Source organism: Bemisia tabaci, chromosome 4, assembly GCF_918797505.1.
Source record: "Bemisia tabaci chromosome 4, PGI_BMITA_v3".
Taxonomy (NCBI): domain Eukaryota; kingdom Metazoa; phylum Arthropoda; class Insecta; order Hemiptera; family Aleyrodidae; genus Bemisia; species Bemisia tabaci.
The window spans coordinates 39,173,214-39,193,587 of NC_092796.1; the positions used below are offsets into that span (position 1 = coordinate 39,173,214).

At 38.5% G+C, this 20,374-nt stretch overlaps 1 protein-coding gene and 1 non-coding gene across 2 annotated transcripts in view; one reads left to right on the plus strand and one right to left on the minus strand.

Moving 5' to 3' along the window:
- The window catches only part of LOC109031490 (uncharacterized), a 46,388-nt gene extending 27,474 nt beyond the window's left edge, over nt 1-18,914 (minus strand). The window contains exons 1-16 of the mRNA XM_072299623.1: nt 18,713-18,914; nt 17,672-17,852; nt 13,934-14,076; nt 13,169-13,349; nt 12,693-12,835; nt 11,401-11,578; nt 8,901-9,052; nt 8,395-8,575; nt 7,555-7,697; nt 5,873-6,053; nt 5,048-5,190; nt 4,341-4,521; nt 3,323-3,465; nt 2,598-2,821; nt 1,945-2,069; nt 836-999 (exon numbers count right to left, since the gene is read on the minus strand). Coding sequence (XP_072155724.1) covers nt 836-999; nt 1,945-2,069; nt 2,598-2,821; nt 3,323-3,465; nt 4,341-4,521; nt 5,048-5,190; nt 5,873-6,053; nt 7,555-7,697; nt 8,395-8,575; nt 8,901-9,052; nt 11,401-11,578; nt 12,693-12,835; nt 13,169-13,349; nt 13,934-14,076; nt 17,672-17,852; nt 18,713-18,890 — 2,641 coding nt within the window. The 5' untranslated portion in view covers nt 18,891-18,914. The remainder of the gene's footprint in view (nt 1-835; nt 1,000-1,944; nt 2,070-2,597; nt 2,822-3,322; nt 3,466-4,340; nt 4,522-5,047; nt 5,191-5,872; nt 6,054-7,554; nt 7,698-8,394; nt 8,576-8,900; nt 9,053-11,400; nt 11,579-12,692; nt 12,836-13,168; nt 13,350-13,933; nt 14,077-17,671; nt 17,853-18,712) is intronic.
- LOC140224564 (5S ribosomal RNA) lies at nt 9,879-9,997 on the plus strand. Its single transcript, XR_011899845.1, has one exon. It is a non-coding gene; the product is annotated as a 5S ribosomal RNA (ribosomal RNA).
- Nucleotides 18,915-20,374: the final 1,460 nt, after the last annotated feature.

Genomic DNA, 20,374 nt, shown 5'->3' on the forward strand with positions numbered 1-20,374 from the left:
AACAATGATCTAACTTAAGAGTTCGCCTAGGCAATATTAGATTTTAACCATAAATAGATTGATAATCGGGATCACTGTCTTCAAATCGACAGTTAGGCCAGGAATCACCCAAATGTCGACATCGATGGCCAAAGTGCCAAAACCACGTATCTCTATTGCGGTATTTCAAAATTCCCGCCTCTGTTTTATTTTTTTGAAGAGAAAACAAGCCAACATTATAGGTTGAAATTTTTATAGAATAATGTATTTTGCTCCTCTGGTGGATTAATCAAGAGATTCTTCAAGAAATTACAATAACTAGCTTTCCGAAGAAAAGATATAGGTAAAGTATGACAGGAATTCTGCAACGTCGCCAACATGGATACGTGATCTGGATCATCTTTTGGATCCGCTTTTATGCTGAGTATTTTATATCGATGGCTGAAGTCAAAAAGTATGCATCTCCTCATATTCTCTGCTCATGTTTAATTGTTTTAAAAGAGAATAGTTTTCCTTGAAAGGTTCTGTAATTTTTTTTAATCGTTCAAAAATATTCCCAGAAAATTTCTTGGAGAAGTTTTCTTTCATTTTTAAATAGAAAAACATAAAACATAATCAAAGACTTTGAAATGTTGCAATAAAGATATGCATTCTTCATCTTTATTCGCCGATATCGTAGTAACTGATTATCTAAACTATGTTCGTCTTCATTACTGTTTTGCAATTGAAAGGTAAGGAAAAGAGTCACTCTTACCGCAATGAGCATACATGGACGAAGAAAAAAAAACCAAGCACTATGCATGATACTGAAAACTATTTGGAGGAGACATACAAACACTTTCTTGATAGGTCTAACCTGCTGCAATCCAATCACCAGAGGGAAATTTGGCTTGAATCTCTATTAGCCCGTACTGAAAACTGAACTTTTGTTTCGATGTGATCCGAGCGGACTGAACCGGTGGTAAGATGAAAAATTCAGTCCCTCTAGTACATTCGTCATTGAACACGTCCCCTGTGCATCTGAAAATTGGATGATACAGCTTAATAACCAATGCTCTTTATCACGGTCACTTTAATCGAAATAAGGAACATGCTGAAGACAGAGATGGAGAAGTAGCCAGCTGTTTTTGAGTCCACCCTGAATTTCCTCAACTCTACGATTTTCTGCTCAACGCAAGTCTGTATTTTGTGGAATGCATCATAATTTGGCCATTTTCGGATTTTTTCGGAACAAATACTGACCTTCACAGATCTGAAGGCCGATTTCGGCGTAAAGCGGGTTTGAGGTCGAATGCCAAAAAATCCGGATTTTTCGACAATTTCGGCCTTTAGAGATCCGTGTTTAGGCCAATGTTAGACCTAAAGAAAGACCTAACATTACTGAATCATCGTGTATTCCGTAAAATGTAGATCTTTAACGAGGAAAAAATGCCATTAGGTTGGGGAAATTCAGCTGTAGAGTGGGCCCAAAAATGGCCCTTTTCGAAATGTCGATAGGGTCTTTCCTTAAAATATTTCATGAAATCTCACGAGGATGTGCAATTTATAAAAAATGTGAAACAATAATTTCAGGGGCCGATTCCTTTTTTTAAGACAACAGAAAATATCTCCGTCCAAATCTGAACACCCAATTTTTCGATCCTACTTGAAATAAAATCGACTGTTGAAAAATGTTGCCTCTATGCATCAAGGTACTTTTTCTTGAGGTTAGTTACAGAGAGTATAGAAGGTCTTCTTTACTCTCTGGTCAGTTATGCAGTTGTAGCCGTAACATGATACGTGAACCTTAAGGTCTTAGACTGTCTCCTCAACCTTCTCCCTAAAACGCACGAAAACACAAGCTCCAATGTTGCTATGCATTACTCAAAAGTTCATTGAGGCCAATCTGGGCCATCTGATGCCAATCGTATGTGCGTCAATAAGGGTTTAATAGTATTCAGAAAAACGTAAATTAGCAAGCGTTACCTTTCTAACTCAAGTTTCCCATTCTCAACGAAACTTTCATTTAAAAGCGTCGGTTGAATGTGCAACGCTCCGTGTTTGATGAAAATGTTTTCTGGCTTAGAATCATAGACGCTAAACTCATAATCCTGTGACAATAAAATGAAACTACGTGAGACAAGGCATAGTAAATGAAAATCGGTCGGAGTTCATGGATTCACAAGACGAGTAAAAACAATTTTTCATAATTTTTTTAATGATAGTCACTGTGACTTTCGTTGCAGGAGACTTGAACGCAGGAGTATAAAAGTAGAGTTAGAGACCAGGAGACTAGGAGCTCATCAAATATAAAGTAAATAAAATCCTGGTGGTGTCACTCCTCATAATGGATCGTTTCGATACATCAAACAGGTGAGATTGTATCGATGTCGATTGGTTCAACATGTAGACATAGCCTCAAAAGTCAATTGAGTTTTTTAAGGGGATGGGGTTTCTTGTGATGGATTCTTGATTCTCGTGAGTGTAAAATGACATTGAAAAATGAGATTGAATTTTTTCAGCTTTTACAACTTGATTCCTAAAAATTTTGTTCGAGGTTCTATTGTTTTAAGCCAAAACATGATACATATCGAATACGATTCATAAACCCGCGCCTTACTTTGTAAGGTAAAACATACCGGTTTTGATGGTATTTTGATATCATACTGCCACCGATCCAAATCAATCTTTTCGAAATCGTCAAAGAGAATGACCGAATTTTTACAAGCTGGTTTATGTCGTCTTGGACCCTTCTCGTTGGTGATCATCGTTCTTGCGGGCACGCAAGAACTTGATGTTGTGGACATAGTCTGCTGAGTCGATGAGTCGACTTTATCCTGCAAGTGATTTTCGTCACCAGCCTCTGAAAATTTCAGCAAAGGTTAAATAAAAACCCTGCGTTTGATAGACTCGGGTATTTTTGACCCGAGGATTGCTAGAATAATTGTTGAAATGAAGCAACACTGAGTGGGGAGTTTTGAGAAGATATTAAAGGAATAAGGCTGATATTATGAATAGCAATGCCATAAACATGGCAACCATGTTAGCCTGGCTTCGGGATTTCTTGTCGGTATGCAACCCTCAATGCAGATTTCCGATTCTCCCGAACAGCCTCGTGTCCCGCCTTTGATCTCTTTAGGATCCTCATTTGCCTGCACGAAACAGCTGAAAATTCCTTTCATAGATTCAATCTTTTTTTCTCTTCTCTCTCTCCCTTTCTTTCTACTTTTTTTCTCTTTTTCCTCCTCCTTTTCAGCTTCTCATTCTGGCTCGTTCTTTAATATCAGGACAATTTTTCGACAAGAGTATAATCACACACCCATCTAAAACTACGCGATGCCAATTAAACGGTTTTTTGCTTCACCTGAAACTCCTGTTGCATAAATATTCATACGCCATACTCCTCCGCATTTCTCAGAGACATCTCCAGAACAAGTCATTTTGCATTCATCTGGTTTGGTTTGTCTACTCATGTCCAACTTCCTGTTGCTGCAGTAACATTCTTTCCTAGAATCATGCATAATGTACTTAATAGGCCAGTAACAATATAAAACATTGCCCCTTCAATATGTTAGGGGATTCTGTTTGAGTAACATAGCCAGGCTGGATTAGCACAGAATCTGGACCTTGCACTCACAAAATTTGAACATTTTCCTGCCAAAAATTCCATACTTACAATCTGCAGAGTATGCTCTCATTTCAACCCTGTAAGATTTTATTACTTTCTCGTTCCCTTTGTTGTTTATTTAGATAATCTTAACCCTCTCTACAGGGATCCCCAACGTTATTACTCATTCAAAGTCTCAGAGATAAACCACTTGTCGAATTCGAATCAAACTAAGTATTTATGGATCCATATGACAAAAAACTAATATTGTTTGGATAACTTGATAAACTTCTGTATTAACAATACTAAAATATGTGTTAAAAAAACCCTGTTCGTTTACGTTTTTTTACAGAAATCTCCGTGGAGCGAATCGATTCGCATTTTTTCGTGTATTGAACTTGACATGAGCCCTGTAATACGTGTGCTCTTATGGATCTTATGAATCGTGTCAGAATGGATATAGTTTCTTTTTATTTAAATGCCTTTAATTATAAGCCACTAAATGGACTACATTTTGCAATTAGGAACTATTAATTCCGGCCCGGTTTAAGAACAACGTTTGTGCCATTAGTTTCCCTATGCACATAAGTGTTTTTTAGATGAGCCAGAATTTATAAGTCCAAATTGCAAAGTGCTGTCCAAATAAGATTCTTTAAAGCTGATAACTTTTACAGTTTTCTCTTAAATGGGCAATCGATGCCCAGAAAAGCCTCTAAATTTTAGGTATGTCTATGATATAAAAAAAAAAGCTGCTCAACAAAATGTAGCTTCCTACCCAAATTGAACGCCAGCTAATCTAAATTGTTTTTTGGCACACAACCGGAGACACAGTTTCGGAGTTAGATGGTTAAAATCCTCACGGAAATCAGGGAAGATCCGTTCAGAATTTTGAACATCGTGGCCCTCCGTTTCTCTGAAGCAGCCCAGATGAAATCCGTCTGGGAGAGAATTGATACCTTTGAAACGATAAACAGAATTGTATGATTAATCAATGAACGGAATTTGACGTATGAAAAGAGGAAGCTTTTTCGGAAAATGAATGTAAGTTGAAGGAACATTCTATACCCACCTACAACAAAACCGAACGATAGACCGAAGTTTTGCGCAGTTTTAAGTTTGCGGTTTGGAAAATTTAGTTAAAAGAAAAACCCTTTCATAGCTTCGTTCTGCCTTATTTTGTTTGCTCAGAATGAGCAAGTTGGCGATTAGCATACAATTTGACGCCCTCATTGGGGAAAAAAGGAAATAAATCACCCGCCTAGCTTAATTCTAGTGATAGAAGGTTTTTTACGTCTACAACAGTACAAACTCGATTTGTCGACCAAATTGTCATACAAATCGCTTGCCTGAAAAATGTTCTCCCTTGTAATGAGGTTCCTTTTTTCTCATTAACAATTTTATCTGAGTTTAGGGATGACATCAATTTTGTACAATGCATAATCTGGCAGAACCATATGCGTCAGAGGTATGATGAAATCTTACTTGACACTCCGGTAGCGTACACGTTCAATCTCATGACACCGCCACATTTTTGCCTAGAGTCTCCAGTGCACCCCATTTTGCATGAGTCTTCATCCGTCTGTTTAGTAATATCCAGTTTTTTATTGGTGCAATAACACTCCCTCCTAAAATAAGTATAAATAAATGAGTTTAAAAAGAGAACTGCCTGGTATAAAAGCTTCTAAATGGATTGCGCTCAGTAGACAGGAACCAAGCCACACCAGCTATTGCAAAATTTAACAGAGCAACTCAATTTTGTAGAAGAGAACGTTTGTGCGGATTTTTTTCAAATTTTTGAGGAATTTGCTTCGTACTTTTCAGAAAATTCGATGAAATTTGCAAAAAAAAATCCGCACAATCGTTTTCTTGTAAAAATTGAAAGTGCCCAATTAAATCTGACGACAGCTGATCTGGCTTGGTCCCTTATTTATAACATGGTCCAAATAATGGTGCTAGTTATCAGCATTTTAAGAACTTCGGTCGTAGAGAAAGCTTGCCAATTTTTGAGTCCGTCAGTTCAAACTTCCAGTTCTTAAAAAAAATCAAATGTATTTACTTGAATCAAATTGGGGAATAAATTGATTTCATTGCGCTTCAAGATGAAATAATTTCCTTGTCTGGCTGAATTTGTCCCGAAAAATTTACGAGTAACGTATGCTAGGATAGTCGGGCTGCATAGCGGCCAAAGGGCGTTATCCCTAATATTTACTAATCGTGACCATTTGTAAACAAACACCTATATGGTCAAAATAAAATGGATAATTAGGTTTTCGTATCAAAGTGTGTTTTGCAGAGAAATATTCATACCCAAACTGCACTCCAGAGAGTTTGTAGCCGTTTTCGAAGCATATTTTGAGGCAAAGTTTCGGCGTTAGATGATCAGAATCCTGGCGGAAATCTGGGAAAAATCTTCCTTTGGTGTCAAACTCGTGACCTGAATTTTCTTTGAAACAACCTAAATGGAATCCACTTGGAAGAGAGTCAATCGCTGTAATCACAAGACCAACTTTTCAATGGATTAAGATAAATATACTTTTTATGTACGTTTATATTTCGTTGTAGAAATATTCACTAAATCCATGATACACAATTCAATTTCACTCATTGCATTACACCGTCACTTTCTTAAAGTGCGAAAACTTATTTGGCATATACTTTAGCAGATAAAGGTAGTAAATAAATTTTATACATAATAATTCATGAATTGTATGTTACTGTCACCTTCTAAAATGTGCGAAAAATAATTTGTCCATGGCCGGATTAAGGGGGTGGCCACATGGACCGCGGCCCATGGCAGCAAAATGTAGGGGGCGGTAAATTTTGCAATCTGTTTGAATGTAGGTATAAAAAAAAGAAGAAAAAATCGGATTCAGAAAATAAATTACAAACGAGAAATATACGACAATATCTCTCATTTCCTAAAAGTAAAAGTATACTAAACATCTAATGTTGTCGTCTTTCGGTGATACAGAAGACAACACCTTTAATTAGTCGAGTTAAGAGAGAAACCAAACACGCAATTTGAACTTGAGCGGAGCGGCGCGGAGAGCAATAATGACGAGGACTAATGAGATGAAAAGGAGAAGCCTTTGGCGCGGCGCGGCGCGGCCGGCGGTCGACATGAAACGCATAGCGCCTACTAGATTATATGAATACTTCACTCATCGCGTCAAACACACTGCGGTCAGCAGCAGTCGGCGCGGCGTGAAACGCATAGCGCCTACAAGACTTCATGAATACTTCAAGCATTGCGCCGAACATGGGGCGATCGGCGTGACGCAACGGCAGGAGTTAAAATAATTAAACCACATTTATGTTTGTTCTTTCAAAATTTTTTCGTTCGTTTGTTATGAATGGAAGGCTTTGTCCAAACAGGGGTGGGTTTACGGAACTTAACTTTCGCGTAAAGTTCTGTGAACTTTTGTTAGTGTTGACAGAGCTTTCACAAAAAATGAGCCCAACACGAGTGAACACGTCTCATACACCCCTCCCCTACCGGCACGTTCACTTAGCGAATTAGAAGGGGGCGGAAAATTAAAGGCGGCCCATGGGCGGCACGTAGGTAAATCCGGCCCTGAATTTGTCATGGACTCTCGGAGATGCAAGAAAAAATAGAATTATGAATTTGATTTCATTTTAAGTGAATATCGTATACAAAAGTGCGAAACCACGTTTCTCTCTTGCGTTTATTCAAAATTTCCGCTCCTCCTATATTTTTTCGAAGAAAAGAAAGCCAACTTTATAGCCTGAAATGTATACAGAATATTCTGCTAATAGAGATGAGCTATCGAGGAACTTCGCAAAAAATTGCGCTGAGTAGCTTTCCGAAGTAAAATAAAGTATTACTTGAAATACCTATGCAAGGTAAAAAACGGATACGTGGTTTTGCACTTTGACCATAGATTTATAAAAACTACAATAATAAAAACATTATTCAAACATTGATAGATAAGTTAATTAGACAATTTCTGTTATAGCCACAAATTTACCTGTCAGACCAGTTGCATAAACATTTAATCTCAGTTTGCCTCCGCATTTTTTCGCAGCATCGCCGGGGCATGGTATTTGACAAGCGCTGTCTACTGTTTTTCTGTGTTCGTCCAGTTCTTTATTCGTGCAGTAGCATTCAACTCTGTTCGAATCAAATTTGATACATCAACCACCAAAAATAAGAAAACTTCAGAAGCGATCGAAAGGTGAAGCTCATTACACAGGATTTCGTTACAGAAAAGTCGGTTACGTAAGATTGTTCTTTTCTGTTTTGTAACATTGATACTTCGTACGCTGAAGGAAGAACGCCATATGAACATTCGAAAGTTGTCAAAGATAAACATGTATTTTTGACAGCATTGATGTATATTTTTCCTTGAAATTTTTGGATATTTTATATTAAATTGTATACAAAATTTTCTGAAAATTTGGAAAAAAATATTCACAATTTTCTCAATAAACTCGGTTTTTACCGGATGAAACTTGGCAACCTCTGAAGGCTCATACAGCGTTCTTCCTTAGCGAGACTGTATGAATCTATGTCTGAAACACGTTCAATGGATGACGCCAACCGCAGTGTTTTTTGAAGGACGAGAACTTTGCTTTCATTGAATCTCAAAAAACGTGTAATATCGGTTCACTGTACTGCGGGATTCAAGTATCAGAACACGGTTCCTTGACTGGCAAAACTGACCCATTAACACTTTTTGCCCAAACTAAAATTCCATGTTCGCATTATAAACCACTCTCATCTCTCAACGTTGTGAATGATTCTTCAGAGGATTTACGGGTTTGCATAAATGTGATTTGTGATGTTGCGATATAAATAAGGTTAATACCCGAATTGAAGGCCAGCATATTTGAACCCTCTGCGGAAACAAAGTTCGAGGCAGCGTTTCGGTGTGAGGTCGTCAAAATCTCGGCGAAAGTCAGGAAAATATCTACCGAGAGTCTCAAATTCCTTCCCAGAATTTTCCTTGAAGCAACCTAAATGAAACCCACTTGGTGGAGACTCTTCAGCTGAAAAACAAAATCAGAGACATTTTAAAATTATCAATCACCATTACAGTTAAATTATGCACAGAATACGTATTTTTGAAAATTTAAGAGTGCAATTCCTTTTACAAACATGACTTGGTGCCAAAAACCTATGTCGTCGTTTTTCTGACGTAAGGGCGTATCTCTATTTCCACATGAGCCTCGGGATGCATAGAGCCATACGGAGAACAGGGTTCACGTGAAAATCGAAATACGCCCTTACGTCAGAAAAGCGACGATATTTCTGACCTTTTATCCACAGCATGGTATCTAAACCCTTTTTTCCAACCTATAAACAGACAATCACCTTTTTCCTGCTTGTGGCCGGTTGCATAAACATTCAGACGCAAGGTTCCACCGCATTTCTGTGATGCATCGCCAGCGCACGGCATGTTGCATGTCTTCTCGTCCGTTTGTTTCGTCATATCGACCGGCATACTGGAGCAATAACATTCTTTCCTGAAAAAGATCCGAGCAGAAGTGTAATGAGTAAAATTTTTAATTATTTTCATTAAACATGTTCATTTTCTCACCACTTATGCACTATCAAAGGCAACATTGAGAACTTTAAATGAGGGGCTTGGAGGACAAGGCGGATAAGTGCGATTTTTGCCGTTTCGAGAAATACGTGTTTGAAGTTTCAATATTACATGGATCTCAATGGCGGAAATAAGGTTCGAACTGACTCTTTGATGCTTAAAAATTGGAATTTTGGAACGAATTTTTCACAGAATATGCATTAAGACTAGTTTTACTTGAAATCATTATTATCTCAATGTTTTCAAAAACTGCACTTATGTGCCTTGTCCTCCAAGCCCCTCCAATGTGCCTTTAACAGCTTCTCTGACGGGGTACTGTCTTACAATTTTTATGGGAACAGAGGCTGACGAAGCCCCTCTCTTAAAATTCGGCCCTCCTTATGTATGAAATTATTTTTCGCGGTCTTTAGCTGTGAGCAAGTTCTGTACAGACCTTCAGGTTCTACCCAACTACCCCCTCAACCTTAAGGTAGACCCCGACCCTCTCTTCTTCGACAAAGTGCCTTGAGACATTTATGGACGGCACCAAGGCCTTGTTGCGCTAAAGAGAAAACCCCGTGTTCCTTAAAATGTTTAGTTCCTAATGCCTGTACTGAACTACCTATTAGATGATAGGGGATGGAGGAAGGGTCGATGACAGGTCGGAGTCGTTGTCTACGAGAGTGAAACGTAGGACATAGAACGCAAGAATAAACGTCCGTTATCGTAGGCAACGGCCAAGGAACGACGCAAGCTGATCAATGGTCGTTAACGGCCATACCACGTTGAAAGCACCGGTTCTCGTCCGATCACCGAAGTTAAGCAACGTCGGGCGCCGTTAGTACTTAGATGGGAGACCGCTTGGGAACACTGCGTGCTGTTGACTTCATTTTTTCCATAGGCTAGGGCATAATAATTGCATTTGTAAACCCCCCGGCAACAATCCCCCTCCTTTTTTTAAAAAGAAATTTCCCTAAAATTTTACAAAACTCAAATTCATGTAGCGTCAAGATAAACATAGCACTCGCGTATTTTAAGCATCACTTGTCAGCTTTCATTGTTACTATGGACGAGAAAGTCTTGTATTTGTTTGTTTTTTGTTCATTTTTCGCCCTGAAGATGAACCCTGGCGGTTTGAAAAGCTTCGGCATGAATTAGTACCTGAAATAAACATGGTTAAAATGTATAGCATATTGGTTTTCTTTTAATCCTTTCGAGAAATTTGTTGATTAATAACTGAAAAAAGCCAGTATAAAGATAAGCAGAACTAAATGATGTGATTCATTTGAATGGTCTGCTCCAATGGATCGTAGCACGCCCTTAAAAGGGAGGCAAGCTACAAAAAGAAAAAAAAAACACACGAAAACCGATGAACCCCTAAATTGACATTTTTCCGACTTGAGGGGCTTATTAGACTGATTTACGAAAAGATTTCTCAACAGGGCCGGCTTTACCTACTTGCCGCCCATGGGCCGCCTGTGTTTTGCCGCCCCCTTCTCATTCGTTTTGAAACACCAATAAAAACCATCAAGTGAATGTGCAGCGGGGAGGGGTGCATAAGATGTGTTTACTCGTGTTGGACACATTTTTTGCGAAGCTCTGTCAACATTATACCAGCAACAGTTCACTGAATTTTGCGCGAAAGTTAAGTTCCGTAAACCTATTTCTATGTGAACAAGGCCTTCCATTTATAAGAAATGAACAAAAAATTATGAAAGAACAAACTGACCGCAGTGTGTTTGACGCAATGCGTGAAGCATTCCTACAGTCAAATAGGCGCTGTGCGTTTCTCACCGACCGCTTCTGAGCGCACTGTGTTTGACGCAATGCGTGAAGTATTCATGCAGTCTTGTAGGCGCTAAGCGTTTCAAGCCGACAGCCGCTGATCGCAGTGTGTTTGACGCAATGCGTGAAGTATTCATGCAATCTTGTAGGCGCTATGCATTTCATGCCGACCGCCGCGCCGCCCCGTTCCAGGTTAAATTGCGCGTTTGGTTTCTCTCTCAACTCGACTAATTAAGGGTGTTGTCTCTTGTATCACCGAAAGACGACAAAATTAGAAATTACTATACTTTTACCCTCAGGAAATGAGAGATTTTGTCGCCTTTCCTCGATTGTAATTTATTTTCTGAATCCGATTTTTTTCTCTCTTTTTTTGATACCTACAATATTGCAAAATTTGCCGTCCCCTAAATTTGCCACAATGGACCGCGGCCCATGTGGCCATCCCCTAAATCCGGCCCTGTTTCTCAAGAGTTCAAACAATCAATTGAGAATTATAATACAAACCCAAATTGAACGCCAGCATATGCGAAACCATTTCTGGAACATACGTCTGTGCAAAGTTTTGGGGTCAAATTGTCAAGGTCCTGGCGGTATTCAGGGAAAATTCGCATCGCATCCGAAACTGCACCTGAATTTTCCTTGAAACATCCCAGATGAAATCCGCGTGGAAGTGAGTCAATAGCTGAACACATGTAAAATATCCTACATTATTATAAACGAGAGAGAGAGAACAGAGTAATCACTCTAAAGTAAAATACTGAAATTGATCATTTCTACAGGGTTTTACTTATCTCTTCATATTTTTTTTTATTTTCCATGTCTTAGAAATTGGTCGAGTGTCTCAAAAGGCACTTTGGGAGGCCGAGAGCTCAAGTCTCGCTAAGAAAAATATGAGTCTTAACAGGGATAGGGGACATTGTTTATTTTCCCTTTAGACTTATAAAAAATATCAATTCTGAAGGTGTGGCACTGCCTCACCTACAATCAATTATTTTGTACGAGCATGCCAGCAACTCCTAAGAGGAATGGCGCTACGGTGTTTTATAGAATAGGAAACGCAAGGTTGTACATCCAGGATTCAAAAAATTTCGTTAGATGAAGATTTAATTTGACCGATCCCGCAATAACACACACAATACAAAAATGAAACTTCAACTGGCTTATTTGAATGTGTCAAATAAGCCAAAACCTTGTAGAGCTAAATTTTAACTGTCTCAAGTTTCCGCTTCTCATTGTTAAATTCAATCGTTAAGAAAGAACTGCAGATCTTCTTAAAATGTATAAGAGTAACGCAAACAGGAGGTCAGCAGATGAGTGTTCGTGCATTACTGTCGCAAATTGCATACCTAACTGAATGAAGGCGTTTTACTTTGCCATAGGAAAAAACCCGCGGATCTACATAGGAGATCCGGTGCTCTTGCACGGCAGATCGCGGGAAAGAAACTATTCTCGAATCATTATTTAATTGAATTACGCACTCGTCTAAATTAAGGCGCTTCCCACTAACACCAACTTATTATCAGGAAGGAATGCTTGTGATAAAAGAATTTTTCAGAAAAAAATGAAAAAATATCCAGTGTGTAGTTACGGCACGGTATCTCCACTCTCAGCCGCAGAGTTATATTGCCAAAATATATCGCCAATTCATCTTTGTCCATTTTCGAAGCTCTTCTAGTTCCATATTTGTGTGTATGAAGTTTTGCTTTTACTTATAAGGCTATACTATGCTATCGCCAGGAATTTATTTTGTGAAGAATCACTATGAGAGAGAATAAGATGCATTGACTCAAACTCACCGGTCCATCCTGTTGCAAAAACGTCCAGTCGTAAAACACCGCCGCATCTCTGATTTGCGTTCCCAGAACAGGGTAAATCACAAGTTCCCTCATCGGTTTGTTTGGTCAAATCCAGCGCTTTGTTGCTACAATAGCATTCTCTCCTGAAAGCATATGTGGTTACATATGAATGAAAAAGTCCACCTACATCAGGAGTTTTTAAAAATGACTGAATTGCCAAAATTTATGACTGCTAACGTATCTTACTTAGAGGCACACTGCGAAATCGGAAGAGAATAATGTTGCTCATGCCTAATTGAGAAAAAAAAATCGCAAAAACGCCATGGCACTGATAGCTAGAGGGGTTTTAATTCTGGTTCAAGTGAATTTTCTCTGCGCCGTACAATGGATCTGTTTGCACATAAGAAAAAGAGTCAATTGCGTACACTCTTTCAGACATAAAATCACACTTAGCATATCAGAAAAGTTATGCATACTTGAATTGAACTCCAGAGAGCTTGAATCCTGCCCGAAAACACACCTCCATACACAACGGAGGAGTCAATGTATCGAAGTCTCGCCGAAAATCAGAAAAGAATCGTCCTTTAGTTTCAAATTCCTTTCCTGAGTTCTCTTTAAAGCATCCAAGATGGAAGCCATGCGGTAAAGACTCTATCGCTGAAATAAAAACAAGAGTAAAACCAAATGACATAATGAAAAAATGAGATGAAATTCCAAATTCTTAGTGGACAATTTCCCCTGTTTTACAGTCATCTTTTACCCTCAGTTCCAGGAGGGATCCCTAAGGCACCATCATTTATCTTTGAGATAGGTTTACGAAGGGATATATTAATAAGTTCCAACAAAAATTGATTTTTTTTAAGTCTTTAATTAAGATGAAGTTTATTAATTCAAAGAAAAGAAAGTCAACGACGGCAAAGTGTTTTAGAGTAACACAAAATCATTTGAATTGAAGAAAAATCTCTTTGATATATGTATAAAATAAAAAAAATTCTTTAAGTCTAAAAAAGTTTCTTTCAGTCAAATACATTTTTTTTATTAAAACAACGCTTTTTAACCATTATTTGATGTATATTAATTCATCAATTTCTTACAATCAACTGAGATTTTATCCATTAATCTGATTAGCCATCATGAAAATCAAGAATTAATCATTTTCGATGGTGAGGTTGCAAACTTTTTAAATCTAAAAAAAAAAAAAAAAAAAAAAAAAAAAAAAAAAAAAAAAAAAATCTACCCACCCATCAATCCAGTTGCATAGACACTGAGACGCATAACGCCACCGCACTTTTTGGTTTCATCGCCAGGACAAGGCATTTGGCACGCTCCATCCGCAGTCTTCTTATGATTATCCAATTCTTTGTTGGTGCAGTAACATTCTCGTCTGAAATTAAACGTGTATTGGACAAAAATTTCGCATGAATTATCAACCCGACAGATCTCTACCATGACATGACAGATTCCTGTGGCGGGTGTGTTTCGCGAAGCGCTCTAGTGCACTGTAAAAGCGGATGATAGACATACATTATCAACCCGAACTGGGCAAAATCGCTCGAAATTAGTTGTGTCCATGATTAATTGAATACTTCGAGTTGTTTACTTTTTAATTTTATTTATCACGCGAGACTGAACACTAATACTGACCATGAAACCTTGATTTTAGTGCAGATCGGAATCTAAGATTTTTGGCACCCACATGCAGACTGAGTTGAAGGCCCTTTAGAATTCAAATTTCCATCTTTCTAGGAGACCTTGAGGTGGATCAATGGTTTTTAAAGGCCCATTTTAAAAAAATAAAATAATGACAAAGAGAAATGCCAGCTCTTTGCAAGCGACATTCGTGTTTGCTCGTTAAATTTCAAGAATTCGCCTCGAAATGAAGGTTTCACCGGCAACAAACTTCAAACGCACTACTTCGGCACAAAACGCCTTCAAATCCCAGTGATGCTTGCCGCTTTGCCGGGGAGTTAGTTTAGTTACTTTTCCGATTCAAACCCAACCAGAGGCACTGATTTTATTATTTTCACTCCGGAATTGCGGTTATAAGACATTTCGACAACGATTTTTTGTCCATGCACCTGTTTTTCTAGCAGTTTACGTCCACGCGTTTTTTCGGCAGGGGAGTTTTGGTCCACTTACCAATTGAGACCCGAAGTTAATAAGTCCACATGTGAATACATGTAAGTCCTAGTATCTGTATTCAAGAACGTTTAGCATGATTTTTGAACTTCATAAGAGGAAAAAGTGACTTGATTCAAGCAGATCTAAGCTCGAATTTACCGCCGAGCGAATTTCCTCATGGATCAATAAAGAAAATAATGTTTGTTTAAGAAAATATGCTTACACAAAAAGGAAAGTCACTCACATCAAACAGAAACCCGCTTTCATTCAGCTACTTTCGTCTTGATTTAAAATAAATTCTTCTTGACTGCATACTCAAGGATGTTTCTGCCCAAATCGAGTCACTTTTTTTCTCTAATGACATTCAAAAATCATGCTCCGCATTAATTATACATGCATTAAATACGGATGCTATCACTTACTGAGTTTTTGGACTACAGCTCTTTTTTTGTGCCGGAGTATCTTGATTTATTTTGCGAGGAAAGCTCCGTACTCTTAAAAGATGCCTTTCATCCTTAACATGCTGGAGCGCCTTCAATTTCGTATGATACTGTGCAACATCTCTGTTGTGAAATAGTTGCTTATGGCGCCGTGGCTCGCTGCGGCGCGGCTCGGCGAGAGGGCGGTCGACGCGCAACGTGCATTGGCGCCTACAAACCTAAGTGGATACTTCAAGCATTGCGCAATGCGTGAAGTATCCACTTAGGTTTGTAGGACGCTTCGCTCGGTGTTCGGCTCTAATATTTAAACTCGCAGAGTCAGCATTTTTCAACTCGTGATTTTGAAATTTTTGCACACTCTGCGTGGATTATTCTCATTTAAATAGATGGGAAAAAATATGTAAAGGAAAATATCATGTGTGTTTTGTAAATATTAAGGTGGTTCCGTGTGAACTTTAATGACTCCCAAAGCACTTTAATTTTTTCTTTTATATTTTGTGCGTTTACTGTGCTGCAGCGTGGTGCACATGCAACCAAACGCTCAAAATTGGACGCATTTGACTCTGGAAGGTTGATGTAAAAATACTAATGATTGCGTGCTTCTTGGTTTTATCCACTCTTTTATTAATTTTTGTACAGTTGCTTTCAACATCACTACGACTAAATGATATTAATATCGATGCCATCTCTTAGAGAGGACTTGCCACATTTTAAAAAAGTATATGTTTTTAAAATGAAGTAATCATTAATATAAACTTCGAAGGATTCTGCCTTTTTCTATTTCACTCGAGGGGAAGTGTCCCCTCCCGGACTCTCTTCCCCACCCGGTGACTGACGCTGCGCTGTGCTGAACGGTTCAGCCTGAACCTTTCCCCTACGTCTGACCGTTCCCCACTCCTCTGTCAATCGAACCATATGCCACCGCTTACGTATTGTCGCTCGCCCACCCAGGTACTTAGCGGCCAGCGGTCAGTTGATGATAAATCTCGCTCATGCTCCTATGCAGCTACGCATTGATTACGCCAGCTAATTACTTTCTAATAATTAGAATTTCTTCGATAATAGTTTTCCTTATTTATTCGACTGTATTTTTTTCTCTGTTCTACTGTGATTTCCTTGGTTCTCTACTGTGTTTTTCCTAAATATCCGAGTCAGAAATCTGAAGCACTTCGGTATGCACCGAGTACTTCAGATGTGTGACCTGAAACCTTCGGTATATACCGAACTACTTCAATTGTCTGACCCGAACTTCGGCAGATGGACCTTAACTTTTCGGATGCGTGATCCGAAAACTTCAGAGATCCATATGATCTCAGCTTCGGGTTCCATGCACAATTTTTTTTCTCCGTGTTTCCTTTTAGGGGACGCAACTAAAATTTCAGTAAATTTTTTTCAGAAAAGTAAAGAAAAGAAGAAGAAAAAAAAAGTGGCTAACGATGGTTCCTCACCTTCACGTGGTGTTGGCTGTTTTTACTAAGTGGGAACCGTCCATTTTAAGATATAGTCTATTTCTTGCCCTGCCATTATTATTCTACAAGTTAATTGTGGAGTGAGAACTTCATAATGTTTTCTATGAAATCTTCAAAATATAGTGATAAAAAATTTGCAACTACTACAAAATCGGCTCGCGAAGCGAGCCGAATGTCACTCGCGTAGCGAGTGACCGGGGGTCCAGGGGGCATAGCCCCCGGCTAGGCGTGACGGGCGCGCGAAGCGCGCCCAGAACGGCTAGTATTTTCATAAAAAAGTAAAACGAAACAAAAAAGTGTACATAAGGTTTACTTCATATCGAAAATTTTAAGGATGGGTAAAAAACCAAATATCCACCGATGACAATTTGAAAATATGAATCAAAAGGAGAAAGCAACATTTCATTTAAATAATGAGTCACCATAACAACACCTCCTTCCCTCTCAATTTTCTCATTTCGATACTGTCGTAATTTTACATACGGACTAAAATATAATGCTTGGACCAAGTGACTGTTACTTATTTTACAAGTAGACGTAAACTACTGGACAAAACAGGTGCGCGGGCAAAAAATTGTCGACGAAATGTCCAGGAACCGGAATTGCTTTGACAAGTACCATACTTTCATAAGGAAAAACATGTTTGTTTGAATTCCAAGCATGTAATTAGTGTTTTCTGTCTTGTTTCATTGATTTTGAACTTTATTATTCGACACAAATAAATTGTCATGTGCTGGCGATTGCTGATTGCCTGTGACTTCTAAACACAACAAAAAGTCAGTACTCACCTGTTCTTTTCTCTTTTTATTTTGAGCTAATATCTCGTATGCAATTTTGCAACGTTATGCCGCGCCGTCTCTTTGAATTGAGAAAATCTCTTCTTGACACTGTTACGCACTTGACAAATTAGACGTGATTGGATTTCGAAAACGATAGGAAAGGCACTCACCCGAACTGAACTCCGGCATATTTGAAGCCTCTTCGAAAACACAGTTGAAAGCAGCGTTTCGGTGTCATATCATCAAAATCGTGGCGAAAATCGGAAAAGTACCGGCCAAGGGTTTCGAAATCTTTTCCTGAGTTTTCTTTGTAGCATCCAACATAGTGTCCACTGCGAGACGAGTTTACAACTGGAACATTTTGAGCAAAACTCATAGGATTTTATGTTGTTCTATCATATTTCACCTCATTTGTTATGTAGAATTTCGTCCGACGCACTGAACTTCGTGTTTACTCCTAGTATGCGGTTGTTTATTTTAATCAAGACCTTCGACTTAATTGATGTAATTTTCATTTTCTGAATTTTTCCGACGGAGAGTGAATTTCAGGGACGAGACGTGAATGATCCATTATACATATTACCCCATTTGAATCCATGGTAAAGAATTGATTTTTAAGATGTTCATCGATCCTTTTCCATAGGTTTGAATGGCAGATCAATCGAAATATCACAAATTACGCCACGCCACTGGTAAATTTCTGAAGCTGGAAAGTCTTAATTCTTCTTAATTCTTCTGTACTTTTTGCAATGATTTTGATTCTTTTGATTCTAAAGTGAGGATCAAGCGTCTTGGGGCAAGAAATAATAAATTAATTTTTTTTAGCCCTACCTCAACAAAAAATACCCACGCATATAAAAAACTACTTGAAAATTGATAAAAAAAAAAAAAAAAAATTCTGAAAAAGCAAAAGGGAGTTGGAGGTTTATTCTACCCGCCGGAACCAAACATTTTTTTCTAACAAGAGGCTCTACATGACTTTTCTTTCGCGAGAAACTCTTTGATAATCCATCTTTTTAGATTTGTAGTTCAATTTGCATCTTTGAACTCTTCAATTCATGTATTTACCCACAGTAAGGACGACCCTATTGCCTAACTCCATCACAATTATTTTAGATGTTCTATGAGGACATTTTAAGCTAACCGTAATATCAGTCATTTAATTAAAATGCGGTCGAATACAATTTTGTAAACAATTGGTTTGAACCTACCTTTTATATGATGATAACATAAAATCAAACAAAACACAAAGAACTGTCTAAAATTAAGTGAACACATCGTGGTCGATAAAGAACAAATGACTAGGGTAGCACCTTCAGAGCTCGTCCGCAGCGAGCTCAAGAATGACAGAAAATTGCTTGGCTCGAGGAAAAATGCAGTAAAAGTCATGTATAGAACTACGAGATGTCTATATAAAATTTGACCGGTTTTCCCGTCGCGTCGGCTCCAGTGGCGTGGCGTGAATTGCGATATATCGATTGTTGTGCCATTTAAACCCATGAAAAAAGATCGATTATCAGGGTGTTCGTAGCGAACACCTTAAAAATCGATTCTTAACCATAGCTTCAAATGGCGAGATATCGATAATCGATTATTCACGCCACGCCGCTGGTCGGCTCCAAATAGGACTCAAACTCGCTGAGAGACCCCTTCTCAATTTATACGATTTGGCAACGGTCCTTTAGGCCTCTGCATGAAGGGAGCAATCGATTATTGAGAGGATGCATTTTGATCCGTCATGTCACGACATAATGTGTGACGTCACACTTATCAGACCTTCGTCGTAAATGCAAGTACAGCTAATTTACGTATGATTGACAGGATGCTCACACATCAAAGGTGTAACTCGACGTAAAAAGACGGACGCCCTTGAGCAAATTTTCTGAGAACCACCTGTTACTCTAATGTTTTCAGGAAGAACGATGCCATTGTAATGTTGCATTTCTTCTAATAAAAATATGAAATTGGTATTTTGGATGTAGACTATGACAATCTACTTTCAGATGGGGGAGGGGGTGATATAACCAAACCACGGCTCAAATCGATTAAATCTGCATTATTTGGCGCAAGAACACCTAGGAATTCTGAAAACTGACTCTTTGGCAGCAGCTTTTTGGCATCGGAGAGAAGGAAATTCGAGAAAAACGCCCAAAATTTTGCCAATGAGAAAGTGTACGGCATCGAAAACTAAAAATCGACGTTTTTAACCTCTTCTTCGATTTACAATTTGAGTCTTCCATAGGCACATTTGACGGGCTTGGAGGGCAAGGCGCACAAGTACAGCTTTTGCTATTCCGAGAAATACGTGTTTGAAGTTCCAAAATTACATGGAGTCTTATGGCGGAAAGAGAGTTCAAACTGACTTTTTGATGCTTAAAAATTGGAATTTAGGAGGAATTTTTCACAGAGTAAGCATTAAGACTAGCTGTTCTTGCAATGGTTGATATCTCAATTTTTTCAAAAACTGCACTTATCCGCCTTGTCTGCCAAGCTCCTCATTTTGCCTGGCTCAGTCATGTCTATTTTTTACGCAAATGATGAGCTAGTGTACCTACCTCTAGATATGTAAATTACTTTTTTACACTAATATAAATGATACTGTAGCGGGTAAAATGTCCATAAATTCCAATATTTAGGGTCTTAACTTTGAACATTCAGACACCGCAAACGCGCTTAAAATTTGGATAATAATTGCAATTTAATGTCCTCTAAAAATAACATTAATTCACAGAGCAGGAGAAAATCGAAAGTCCTAAGGGCTAACTCTATTTCCGCATGAACTGCGGAAAGCACAGAGTTACACGGAAAACAGGGTTCACGTTGTAATTGAGGTGTGCCCTACGTTAGATGAGCGACAAAATGAGTATAAGATG